The 14485-nt window shown below is 35.9% G+C and overlaps 1 protein-coding gene across 1 annotated transcript; it reads left to right on the plus strand.

Moving 5' to 3' along the window:
* Positions 1-9980: 9980 nt before the first annotated feature.
* Positions 9981-12349, plus strand: LOC135152824 (uncharacterized). The gene is made up of 6 exons (XM_064093937.1): positions 9981-10089; positions 10294-10526; positions 10666-10869; positions 10976-11068; positions 11490-11585; positions 11677-12349. Exons 1-6 carry the CDS (start codon positions 9981-9983, stop codon positions 12094-12096), a joined length of 1155 nt encoding a protein of 384 aa, XP_063950007.1. The 3' UTR covers positions 12097-12349.
* The last annotated feature ends 2136 nt before the right edge of the window (positions 12350-14485 follow it).

Genomic DNA, 14485 nt, shown 5'->3' on the forward strand with positions numbered 1-14485 from the left:
AGAGCTAGAACATTTTCACTACATGTTGGAGATCAAAAATGAAGCTACTCAGAGGTGGTCAGATCTGATGAAGAAAACAATTAGTGAAAAGAGAAGATTCTAGGGAGTAAAGTCTGATGATGAATATATTCCACAAATAGCTCAAGATGATGGTTCTGAAATTAGCATGGAAAAGAGTAGCTCTGTGATGGAGACTATTGCAAACACCAGAATCTTGGGTTATAACAATGAAGCAGACAGGCCAAGAGTTATTCAGCTTGGAGAAGCAATGAAGAGAAGCAAGGCTAATGCTTTGAGATCAGCTATATACCAGACAGGAGATGAAGATGAAGAGTTAAAGACTGTCAAAGCTCAAATGATACAAACTCTGAAACAAATTGAAGAAGATCTGATTACTCAGTTTGTCAAGGAGAGCTATGGATATAGACTGATTGGATAATTAGTTCTGCTATGTTCTGTAAGTTGTAATTAGTTCTGCCTAATCTGTAAGTTTTAATTTATTTATGCAGATTAGTTACTTCATGCATTTGTCCTTGATTGTTTTTGACATCATCAGTAAATATATAGAACTTGTTCATTCTGTCTAATGCACAAGTTGGGGGAGATTGTTACATATTTGATGATGTCACAGGTATCTAACTTGTTTAGTGTGCAGAAGCAAATATCAGAGTTTAGCTGGAAATCAGAGTTTAACGACTGACAGCTGGATCAGAGTTTAAGCGATGATCAGAGTTTGCAGGCGGCTGATTTTCAGGAGCATATCTGACTAAATAAGGAAGATAAAGATCAAGAGAGATTGTACAGATCAGGACAGCAGAAGGATAGCTACTGATTAGATTATTTTAGGAAGCAGATAATTATAAATCAATCAGTGGATATCATGTAACTGTGTATATAAACACAGCTTAGGGTTTACTCTAGATGAGTTAACAATTGAATATCATTCATGTAACCTAGCAGCTCTTAGTGATAACATATAAATCACTAAGAGATTATTTGTAAGCCACTGTGATTTGTGAATAAGAGTTTATTGATTTATTCTCTTATACCTGTGTTTGACTTGAATTGTGTTCACTATATTATCTTATATCGTGAGTTTATTCGGCCTAACAGAAACTAAAAGTTGATTCTAATTTTAAACAACTGAAAATGAAGCTACAAGTTGTTTTCAACTTCAAACGAGTCTGGAATAAAGCTACAAGTTGTTTCCAACTTCAATCTAGCCAGTAATGAAGCAACAAGTTTTTTACAGGCTCAAACGAGTCAAGAATGAAACTACAAGTTGATTCTAATCTTAAACAACCGAAAATGAAGCTACAAGTTGTTTTCAACTTCAAATGAGTCTGGAATGAAACTACAAATTGTTTTCAACTTCAAACGGGTCTGGAATGAAACTACAAGTTGATTGTAATTTTAAACAACCGAAAATGAAGCTACAAGTTGTTTTCAACTTCAAACGAGTCTGGAGTGAAGCTACAAGTTGTTTCCAATTTCAATCTAGCGAATAATGAAGCAACAAGTTGTTTACAGGCTTAAACGAGTCAAGAATGAAACTGAAAGTTGATTCTAATTTTAAACAACCGAAAATGAAGTTACAAGTTGTTTTCAACTTCAAACGAGTCTAAAATGAAGCTACAAGTTGTTCCGACTTCAATCTAGCCAATAATGAAGCAACAAGTTGTTTACAGGCTCAAACGAGTCAAGAATGGAACTACAAGTTGATTCTAATTTTAAACAACCGAAAATGAAGCTACAAGTTGTTTTCAACTTTAAACGAGTCTAGAATGAAGCTACAAGTTGTTTCCAACTTCAATCTAGCCAATAATGAAGCAACAAGTTGTTCCCGGCCTCAAACGAGTCAAGAATGAAACTACAACTTGATTCTAATTTTAAACAACCGAAAATGAGCTACAAGTTGTTTTCAACTTCAAACGAGTCTGGAATAAAGCTACAAGTTGTTTCCAACTTCAATCTAGCCAATAATGAAACAACAAGTTGTTTACAGGCTTAAACGAGTCAAGAATGAAACTAAAAGTTGAATCTAATTTTAAACGACCGGAAATGAAGCTACAAGTTGTTTTCAATTTCAAACGAGTCTGGAATGAAGCTACAAGTTGTTTCCAACTTCAATCTAGCCAATAATGAAGCAACAAGTTTTTTACAGGCTCAAACGAGTCAAGAATGAAACTACAAGTTGATTCTAATTTTAAACAACCGAAAATGAAGCTACAAGTTGTTTTCAACTTCAAACAACTCTAGAATGAAGCTACATGTTGTTTCCAACTTCAATCTAGCCAATAATGAAACAACAAATTTCTTACAGGCTCAAACGAGTCAAGAATGAAACTAAAAGTTGATTCTAATTTTAAACAACCAAAAATGAAGCTACAAGTTGTTTTCAACTTCAAACGAGTCTGGAATGAAACTACAAATTGTTTTCAACTTCAAACGGGTCTGGAATGAAACTACAAGTTGATTCTAATTTTGAACAACCGAAAATGAAGCTACAAGTTGTTTTCAACTTCAAACGAGTCTGGAATGAAGCTACAAGTTGTTTTCAACTTCAATCTAGCCAATAATAAAGTAACAAGTTGTTTTCGGGCTCAAACAAGTCAAGAATGAAACTACAAGTTGATTCTAATTTTAAACAACCGAAAATGAAGTTACAAGTTGTTTTCAACTTCAAACGAGTCTGGAATGAAGCTACAAGTTGTTTCCAATTTCAATCTAGCCAATAATGAAGAAACAAGTTGTTTACAGGCTGAAACGAGTCAAGAATGAAACTCAAAGTTGATTCTAATTTTAAACAACCGAAAATGAAGCTACAAGTTGTTTTCAACTTCAAACGAGTCTAAAATGAAGTTACAAGTTGTTTCCGACTTCAATCTAGCCAATAATGAAGCAACAAGTTGTTTATAGGCTCAAACGAGTCAAGAATGGAACTACAACTTGATTCTAATTTTAGACAACCGAAAATGAAGTTACAAGTTGTTTTCAACTTCAAACGAGTCTGGAATAAAGCTACAAGTTGTTTCCAACATCAATCTAGCCAATAATGAAACAACAAGTTGTTTACAGGCTTAAACGAGTCAAGAATGAAACTAAAAGTTGAATCTAATTTTAAACAACCGGAAATGAAGCTACAAGTTGTTTTCAATTTCAAACGAGTCTGGAATGAAGCTACAAGTTGTTTCCAACTTCAATCTAGCTAATAATGAAGCAACAAGTTTTTTACAGGCTCAAACGATACAAATATGAAACTACAAGTTGATTGTAATTTTTAACAACCGAAAATGAAGCTACAAATTGTTTTCAACTTCAAACGGGTCTGGAATGAAACTACAAGTTGATTCTAATTTTAAACAACCGAAAATGAAGCTACAAGTTGTTTTCAACTTCAAACGAGTCTGGAGTGAAGCTACAAGTTGTTTCCAATTTCAATCTAGCCAATAATGAAGCAACAAGTTGTTTACAGGCTTAAACGAGTCAAGAATGAAACTGAAAGTTGATTCTAATTTTAAACAACCGAAAATGAAGTTACAAGTTGTTTTCAACTTCAAAAGAGTCTAAAATGAAGCTACAAGTTGTTCCGACTTCAATCTAGCCAATAATGAAGCAACAAGTTGTTTACAGGCTCAAACGATACAAGAATGAAACTACAAGTTGATTGTAATTTTTAACAACCGAAAATGAAGCTACAAATTGTTTTCAACTTCAAACGGGTCTGGAATGAAACTACAAGTTGATTCTGTTAGATATAATTGATGATTACTAATGTTCTTAAAGTTTGTTTTAGAACAGGAATCATCAGAGTTTAATATGGAAGCTGATCAGAGTTTAGTAAAGTCTGACAGAGTTTGATAAAGTCTGACCAGAGTTTACATAGTCAAGATTCGTCAGAGTTTACACGTGGAAAGAGCTCAGAAGCGGATATACTTCAAGGAAGGATAGAAGCGGAGGAGTGATTTGCTGACTATGGAAACTAAACAGAAAACTGGAGCAATCTTTGATTGATAGAATTTATAGCAGATTTATAGGATATCAAATCAGAGATTGATTTTGTAACTGTGTCTATATAAACACAGATTAGGGTTACTCTAGATGAGAAGAGTTATCGAGTACATTGTTAAGAACCCTAGCAGCTCTTAGTGATACAATATAAATCACTGAGAGAGTTTTTGTAACTATCAAAGCTTTGTGAATATAAGAGTTTATTGATTTCAATTTCTTATATTGTCTTACTGTGTTACAGATTGTGATCACTATATCATATTTTATAGTGAGTTTATAGGACCTAACAAGTGGTATCAGAGCCAGCTCTGTTAAGATTACTACAGTGAGATCTTAATCACAATCATCTCTGAAAAATCACAAGCTTCATCCTTTAGAGTTCCAATCCTTAAGGCATCTGAATATCCAGTCTGGAAAGAGAGAATGATAATATTCTTAGACTCTGTTGATCCAGAATACCTTGACAGGATCTTTGATGGACCACATATGCCCACCAAGCTCTCTGTTGGGCTTGCTGATGAACCTCAGAAGATGGTTCCAAAAGAAAAGAAAGATTATACCCCTGAGGACATCCTGTCAATTAGTAAAGACTCAAAAGTGAAACACCTTTTGCACAGTGCCCTTGATAATGCAATGTCTAATAGGGTAATTGGATGCAAAACTGCTAAACAAATCTGGGATGCTCTGGAAACCAGATGTCAAGGAACTCAGGCCATTAAGAAAAACAGAAAAACAATCCTTACACAGGAGTATGAGCACTTTGACTCAAAATCTGGTGAGTCTCTGACAGATCTGTATGACAGATTTGTCAAACTGTTGAATGACTTATCTCTGGTGGACAAGGAATATGATCTTGAAGACTCAAACCTCAAATTTCTTCTGGCTCTTCCTGAAAAGTGGGATTTGAAAGTTACCACAATAAGAGACAATCTTGATCTTGGAGAAATGTCTCTTGATGATGTTTTTGGAAGACTGAAGACCCATGAACTTGAGATGGAGCAAAGAAGCAAACGTCATGGAGGCAAATCAAAGTCTGTTGCTCTGAAAGTACAAGAGGAAGCTGCTAAGAATAAAGGAAAAGCTCATGTCACAAAGTCTGACATTGAGTCATCAAACTCTGATGACTTAAACTCTGATGTCTCAGACTCTGATGACAGTGATGATGAAATGATGCAGTTAGCAGCATTGATGGTGAAAAGCTTCAAGAAATTGGCCTACAAAAAGTTCAACAAAGGCAAAAGTTTTTCAAGGAAAGACAGAAACTCTGACAGAGTTTATGATAAGAAGAACTTCAAGAAGAATGAGGGCAAGGAAGGGAAAGCTGGAAAAGCTGACAAGTATACCTGTTTCAACTGTGGTGAAAAGGGTCACTTTGCATCTGAATGCAAGAAAGCCAAGAAGGAAAAAGAAAAAGCCTTTATCACCAAGAAAGGAAACTGGACAGATACATCTGATTCAGAAGAAGAAGTCAATTATGCTCTGATGGCAAACACTGACAACAACTCTGAATCTACTGCAATGGTACCTCATTCTACTCCTGCCTTTGATACTGAAGATATAACTGAGTTAAGATTGTTTCTTAAAACTTTGCATACCAGCTTTAGAGATCAGACTTTAGAAAATGAAAGATTAAAATCTGAAACTCTAAGTGTAAAGAAAAGAAATGATTATCTAGAAAAAGAATTAGTTCAGATGTTGGAAGTTCAGAAAGAAATAGATGATGCTGTCATTGTCAAAGATGAATTATTAAAGAGGTATGCATCTCTTCAATCAGAACTTGCTAAGGAAAGGGAAATCATTAAAACATGGACTAATTCAGGCAAAACTACTCAGGATATCTTAGGTAGTGGAAACTGGAAGAAGGGACTAGGTTACACTGATAACTCAGAAGCAGAGTCATCAAAAACAGAGTTTGTTAAAACTCAAAAACCTAAGGTTAAACCTGTTAAATTTGTTGTTGAATCCTCTAAGTCTAAACAAAATAGACCAAAATCAGAGATTAACAACAATTTAAAATCTGATAAGCCCAAACAGGTTAACATAGGACTGATGACTCAGAAACAGCTTAAACATAAGCTTAAAGAGGTAAAGTCTGATAGCAAAGAAAAGGAGCCTAGGAAAAATAGAAATGGCAAGGTTGGAATAGACAAGAGTAATAACTATCTGCCTATTCCAAATGCACCTAGGAAGACATGCCATAACTGTGGGAATACTAATCATCTTGCTAATTTTTGCAGGAAGAACAAGGACATTAACTCTTTACCTACAAAGTCTGGAGTTAGAAAAAGTAGTATTAGATATAAACCACAAGATCCATGTTTTCATTGTGGTAGTTTATGGCATTCTATTTATACTTGCAAAGAATATCATAGTTTGTATTATGATTATTATCAATTGAAACCTTCTTTAAAGGTAAATAAAAACTCTGCAAGTACAAACTCTGTTTCTAGTACAAACTCTGTTGCAAAGTCTGTTAGCTCAAACTCTGATAATAATACCGCTGCAAAAGCTAACAAACTTAATAAGGCCAAGGGATCCAAGCAAGTCTGGGTCCTTAAAACTAACAATTAGTGGTCTTTGTGATTGCAGGGCAACAGGAAGAATATTCTAGTCTTGGACAGTGGATGTTCAGGACACATGACTGGAAATAAGGCCCTGCTGTCAGAGTTTGTGGAGAAGGCTGGCCCAAGTGTTTCTTATGGAGATGGCAACATAGGAAGGACTCTGGGATATGGCAACATCAATCTTGGAAATGTCATCATATCAAATGTAGCTCTTGTTCAAGGGCTGAAACACAATTTACTCTCTGTCAGTCAGATCTGTGACAGAGGATATCATGTTGATTTCTATGAAGAACACAGTGAGATAGTAAGCAAGTCAACAGGCAAAGTGGCAGTGACTGCTCACAGACATGGGAATATTTATGAAATCCACTTGCCTACAAACTCTGAAGGAAAAGCAATTTGCTTGTCTACAAGGATCTCTGCAGAAGAAAGTTGGAAGTGGCACAAGAAGCTCTCACACCTGAATTTCAACTCCATAAATGAGCTTATAAAGAAAAAGCTTGTGAGAGGACTCCCTGAATCACTACTCACATCTGATGGATTATGTGATTCATGTCAAAAGGCCAAGCAGAGAAAGACATCCTTCAAGAGTAAGACTGAATTCTCAATAAAGAAACCATATCATCTTCTACATGTTGATCTATTTGGACCAGTTAATGTACCATCCATTGCAAGGAAGAAATATGCTCTTGTCATTGTTGATGAGTATACCAGATACACTTGGGTATATTTTCTTCACTCTAAAGATGAAACAGCCTTGCATCTGATGGATCATGTGAAACAACTGGATCATGGATCTGAAGACAAAGTGAAGATCATTAGAAGTGATAATGGAACTGAGTTCAGAAATTCAACAATGGAAGAGTTCTGCAAAGAAAGAGGTGTAGTGCAACAATTTTCTGCACCTGGTACACCACAGCAAAATGGTGTAGTTGAAAGGAAAAACAGGACTCTTATAGAAGCTGCCAGAACTATGCTTGATGAGGCTAAATTGCCTACTTATTTCTGGGCAGAAGCTGTTCAAACAGCTTGTTTCACTCAAAATGCAACCTTGATTAATAAGCATGGCAAGACCCCATATGAGATGGTGAAGAAAAAGAAGCCAAATCTGAAGTATTTTCATATATTTGGGTGCAAATGCTTTGTCTTGAAGACTCATCCAGAACAGCTTACCAAGTTTGATTTAAAAGCTGATGAAGGCATCTTTGTAGGTTATCCTCTGATAACAAAGGCCTTCAGAGTCTACAATCTAAGAACAAAGGTGATCATGGAATCCATACATGTGTCATTTGATGACAAGAAAATCATGGGCTTAACAGATATGGATGATCATGAAAAACTGCATTTTGAAAATGAAGAAATATTCTCTGATTCGATAAACTCTGATGAACAGTCAAACTCTGACTGTGAACAAGATACAGCAAACTCTGATGAAAATTTACAAGTTCATGATGATGAAGCACTTGCTGAGGGGGAGCATCAGAATGTTTCAGACTCTACCCAAGACTCATCAGAGAATGCTGACTCAAACTCATCAGAGAATACTGATTCAAACTCTGATAGCACAAACTTAGGGGGAGCTACAGAGAATAATCAACTGAATCAGGAGAGCATGGATCAAGGGGGAGGATCCAATGATGAAAATGGTCAACTTCCACATGCTAGGAAGTGGACAAAATCTCACACACCTGATTTAATAATTGGAAATCCAGAAGCAGGTGTGCAAACAAGGACAGCTACAACAAATGAGTGTTTACATCATTGCTTTCTGTCTCAAACTGAACCAAAGAAACACTACACCATAGATGCACTTACGCAACCCCAAAATTGTGTGTTGCACTGAAAAATGTTGTAATAGCTCCAAAATTTTTATCTACGGCAACATTGGTCTTTTGATGTTGCTGACTTGTATACACGGCGTTCTCGTAGCTCTAAGAAATGTTGTAGATTGCAACACTTAAAATTTGTTGCCTCAATATTCTAACTAAATGTAATTTAATTAAAAATTATAAAGAGAACAATTAGTGATCATAAAATTAAACAAAGTCCAAAAAAAAAAAAAAAAATATTTTAACGCAAAGTCGGTATTAAGGCGAGTAAAATTATTTTTATAAAATTTTGTTATTTAAATAATTTTAAAATACGTCATGCTAATAAAATTAAAATGATAATTAATGGAATAAAATTTAAAAATACTATTTCACACAAAATTAAACAAAAATACTTTTTTTAAAAAATATAAATTTATTATTATATCAAAGTATATCGTTTTTGTGGAAAATTTGTTTTGAATAAATAAATTAGTGAAAATATATATAAAAATTAAAAATGAAAAAAAAAAACAAAAAAAGAGGTGTTCGGGAGAAGGGAGACATATTGCTTTTGGGGTGTTAGAAGCGGGACAATTTGCCGCCTCTGTCTTGGTGAAATAATTGAACTACACAATACCTTTTCTCTTACACAAACACAAAACCACAGAAACACAAAACCAAAGCTCGCGATGCACACTGCTCGAGACTAGGGTACGATTCAAGGTGAAGCTCGATCGAGATTAGTGTTGAAGGTGAAGCTCGAGATTAGGGTTCAAGCTCAAGCTCTTTTCTTCAATTAGGGTTCTGATTGGGGTGAAATCAACTCGGGATTCTCAAATCGAGCTGAAATATTAGGGCTATTATCAGGTATTATTCTTTATTTAACCTCTTCATTTGCATCTATGGATTTTGATTTTGTATCTGTAGAGATTGAGATAATGTATGTGTTCGCTCTCTCTCTCCCTCGCTCTCTCTCTCTGGCCCCCTCTCTCTCTGGCCCTCTCTCTCTCTCCCTCCCTCTCTCTCTCCCCTCTCTCTCTCCCTCTCTCTCTCTCTCCATCTCTCTCTCTCTCTCCCTCCCTCCCTCTATCTCTCTCTGTACCTCTCTGTACCTCCCATCTCTCTCTCTTTCTCCCCCTCCCCATCTCCTTTCCCTCTCTCTACCTCTCTCTCCCCCTCATGTCTCACTCAGTCCCTCCCTACCTTTCTCTCCCCCTTCTTCTATCTCTCTCTGTTTTAAATCTTTAATTAATGGTATGTATAATGTCTGACTATTTTTGTATAGTGTATAATGGATGTCTACATGCTCTCTGTTAAACTTTGTATTTTGTTTGTATGTTATAGTTTTATATAGACGCGACAGTGGTCCTTAGTTCCATTAAATTGCCAAGTCATGCTCTGTTAGTTACAAATTTTTTACAAGTATCTTTTGGTATCCATAATTAAATAAACAAATATATATTATGATACTAATATATTTTGGTCATAAAGGTAGTGATGGAAGGCTGGATAAAACTTCCAAAGTTCAGCGAAGAATATATTAGGGGGATCAGAGCATTTTTAGGCAATGCATTTTCTAGATTTGCGGTAGGTGATGAAATTACATGTCCCTGCAGAAACTGTAAGCGGAAATGGAAATGAGGAAGCTGATGTCGCAAATGGTGACGATGAAATGCCTGATAATGAAGACACGGTTGAAGAAGGTCAGCATTTATTTTTTAAAAATTAAATCATGTGCTCCACATTTTAATCAATGTTCATAATTGTCTAAATTATAAATAACATAAAAAGTATGAAACTATGATTGGAAATTATGATACCATTGATATATTTACCTCTGATTATTAAAAAATTTCATTCTAGCTTCGTGACCTTCTGAAAATGAAATTTGGTAATTTATGTTGTAGTTCCTAAAAGAACGCGTGGAAAAACCACTATGGATAAAGTCCATACAAGGCCATTTGAGAAAAGAGTTGAAGTGAAAATGAATGATCGGTTTCAACCTATTTCAGACAATGACAAAGTCATGTCTGAATTTGGTTACTTTCTTGGAACACTGAAGAAGAGTGTTCCACTAACTTATAAATCTTGGAGAGATGTTCCTGACAGTTTGAAGACAACATTGTTGAACTATGTTAAGGTACTTGTATACAATATTAGCTGTATTTTCACGCTTGTATAAATAAATTACACACACACACACACAATATATTGGTTAATTATTTTATATGATGAGGAAAAATATTGATTCATTTATCTTATTTTGATTTGTATGTAAGCAACGATATATTATTCCTGAAGAACTTGAAGAATGGGTGCTGAAGTCGATTAATGCGGCTTGGAGGGGGTATAAGTGTCGTCTTAAAACAGCACACTATTGGACTTATGTTACCAATGAGGAGAGGCTGGAAAATAGACCTGACCACATTCCCCTCGAGGATTTCAAACTGCTCTTGCAGTATTGGGGAGATGAGAAGATTCAGGTTTAGCTATAAAAATGAATAAATTTTCATTTCATAGTAGTTTGATTTTTATTTCATGCTCTGTGTTCACTTGTGACTAATTAATTTCTCTTTATAATTTTTTTAGTACAAGGCAAGAAAAAATGCTGTAAGTCGGCAAAAGTATGTGGACACACACACTGCTGGTCCAAAATTATTCTCCCAAATTCGACATAAATTGGTACATCTCTTCCTGGTTTCAATTTCTCTTCCTGGTTTCAATTTCTCTTCCTGGTTTTCTCTTTATTATTTTTTATGTCACTAATTTTTCTTGTCCTGGTTTCAATTTAATTTATGAAAGTTATATCGAGATGGTTGGAAATTTATTTTTCTATTACTTTACTCATTTTGTTGTCATTGGTTAGGATGAAATTTATCGGGTTATATTTGTAAATAAGATTTTAACTTATAAATTACTCGATTTTTGTATAATTAGATGAAATAGTGTTAGTTATAGTAGTAGATTATACACTAATACTACATTTATATAGAATACTGTTCAGACACAAACTAAAGAATACATTCATAAGTCTTGAAAAATAAAAGAATGAGAAACCATGACCATATAGTTTGGTTTTTTTTTAATCAATTTATTTTTTCAGGCCAACGAATCAGATGCAGCACTTTTTGCCAAGACGCGTAAGCGAAATAATGATCGCGACTACAAGACTGATGGGAAAGTGACTACGTTCGTAGTTGTAAGTACTCTTACCTTATTTAGTTCCCACATGTCAAACATTCGTTGATTTTTATATTTGTCATTTACTTGGTTGTGACTTTATATTGTAGGACAAAATTGAAAAGGTTTTGGGGAAAGATTTATCAGGACAAGCTGAAGGTGTTGATGAACTTCTATTGGATGGAAAAGCACATGGTCCATCATGGCTTTTAGGGAGATGTCCTAAGTCTGCTAATTCTTCAAGTTCTGGCATGAAGGAATCGCAGATAAGTGAATTAACAGCAAAGATAAGACAGGATGTTGTTGCTGAAATGGATGAAAAGCTGAAGAAGAAGGTCCAAGATGAAGTCGATGCCAAGGTGAATAAGAAGGTGCAGGAGAACCTTAGTTGGGTGCTTAAGAAATTAGGGGAAGCGAATCCTGGCATCAACGTCAATTTGGCAGAGCTTTGTGCAACAATGTCAACAGACAATGAAGGCACTCCTCTTAATGAAAATGACACTCCGCTTACTAGAGGTGGCAGTTCTTAGAGATGGTTTTTAACTGCTGATTCTCTACTTTTGCTTGTCGAAGTTAACTATTTAATTATAGTATTTCGCTACTTTTGGAAGTCGAAGTAAATTGGTTAACTGTTTGAAGTAGTAAGGTTTACTACTGGATGGATGTTATTAGACTGGATGTTATTAGACATTAAAGTAGTTTATGTTTGTGGTTGGATGTTTGGTTTGTTTTTATTGATGGGATGATTTGGTATTGATGGAATTATAATATCAGGTTATTTTATTTGGGAAGTCCATTTTACAGCAAGGTTATGTCAAAATTTAATTACAAAAGTGTTGCAGTAGTGATATATAATGTTGCAACCATTTGCTTAAAAAATGTTGTAAGAGTTCATAAAGTGTTGCAACTAAAATGTTGCCATACATACGGGCCCACCAGTGGGGCCCACCAGTGGGCCCATGGCCCACCAGTGGGCCCATGGCCCACCAGTAGGCCCACAGCCCACGGCCCACCAGCGGGGCCCACATGTGGGGCCCACCAGTGGGCCCCACATGTGGCCCCACTGGTGGGCCCATATTTCACAGATTTCCAAACACTATAGCAACACTATTGAATGTTGCCATAGGTGTAACAAACTGATGCCCTTTGTGAATATTGCAACTGCAATCCTAGTGTTGCAAAAGTGTTGCTACATCTCACTACGGCAGCGGTGCTGAAGGCAACTCCGGGAAAGTGTTGCGGTTTCTGTTTTCAGGGTTACAGCAACATTTTTTTGGCTTTTTGCAACCTTTTTTTTGCGTTGCGTAAGTGCATCTATGGTGTAGTGAAAGTGGAGGAAGCTCTTCAAGATGCTGACTGGATTCAAGCAATGCAAGAGGAGCTAAATGAGTTTGAGAGAAACAAAGTATGGACCCTAGTACCAAGACCTAAAGACAGATCTATAGTTGGTACAAAATGGGTGTTCAGAAACAAAACTGACAGTGAGGGTGTCATTACAAGAAATAAAGCAAGGCTTGTGGCAAAAGGATATTCACAACAGGAAGGTATTGATTATGATGAGACATTTGCTCCAGTTGCAAGATTGGAGGCAATCAGAATCTTTCTGGCCTATGCTGCACACAAGAAATTCAAGGTATTTCAGATGGATGTCAAAAGTGCTTTTCTAAATGGGAAACTGGATGAAGAGGTATATGTTGAACAACCTCCAGGCTTTGTGGATCCAAAGCATCCAGACTATGTCTATAGATTGGACAAAGCACTTTATGGACTAAAGCAGGCTCCAAGGGCATGGTATGAAACTCTGGCTCAATTTCTTCTTGAAAATGGATTTACTAGAGGTACCATAGATAAAACTCTGTTTTATTTGAATCATGGTAATGATCTGCTTTTAGTTCAAATCTATGTTGATGATATCATTTTTGGTTCCACTAATGCTAAACTCTGTCAAAGATTTGCCAAGCTCATGCAGTCTAGGTACCAAATGAGCATGATGGGGGAACTCAGTTATTTTCTGGGTTTACAAGTTAAACAGACTGAAGATGGGATTTTTATAAATCAAGCCAAGTATACCAGAAATCTTTTGAAGAAATTTGGTATGCAAGACAGTTCAGCTGCAACTACTCCTATGGCAACAGCAACCAAACTAGACAAAGACACTGGTGCATCAGTGGATATCACAAACTATAGAGGAATGATTGGATCTTTGCTTTATCTGACTGCAAGTAGACCAGACATCATGTATGCCACATGTCTATGTGCAAGATTTCAGGCAGATCCAAGAGAGCCTCATCTGATTGCAGTAAAGAGGATATTCAGATATCTCAAGGGAACCACATCATTGGGATTATGGTATCCTAGAGAATCAGATTTTAGTCTAATTGGATACTCTGATGCAGATTTTGCAGGTTGCAAAATTGACAGAAAAAGCACAAGTGGGAGTTGTCAATTTCTAGGTGGAAGACTAGTTTCTTGGTACAGCAAGAAGCAGAAGTCTATTTCAACATCAACAGCAGAGTCAGAGTATATAGCTGCAGGCAGCTGCTGTGCTCAAATTCTTTGGATGAAGAATCAACTGTTGGACTATGGGTTATTCTTTTCTAAAACTCCTATTTATTGTGATAACCAAAGTGCTATTGCTATGACAGGAAACCCAGTTCAACATTCTCTGACAAAGCACATCAGCATAAGATACCATTTTATAAGGGAGCATGTGGAGGAAGGAACCATTGAACTTCACTTTGTTCCTACTGATCAGCAGCTAGCAGACATATTTACCAAACCACTCAGTGAAGCAACCTTCACTAGGCTGGTGAATGAGCTAGGAATGATATCAGGAACTGAGTAAACATACTGGTCAGATCTTTCAAATTACCATATGTATTGCTCACAAAACTTGCCATGATATACTCTGATTGTTAA

The sequence above is a fragment of the Daucus carota genome, chromosome 5 (assembly GCF_001625215.2).
Source record: "Daucus carota subsp. sativus chromosome 5, DH1 v3.0, whole genome shotgun sequence".
NCBI classification, from domain to species: Eukaryota; Viridiplantae; Streptophyta; class Magnoliopsida; order Apiales; family Apiaceae; genus Daucus; species Daucus carota.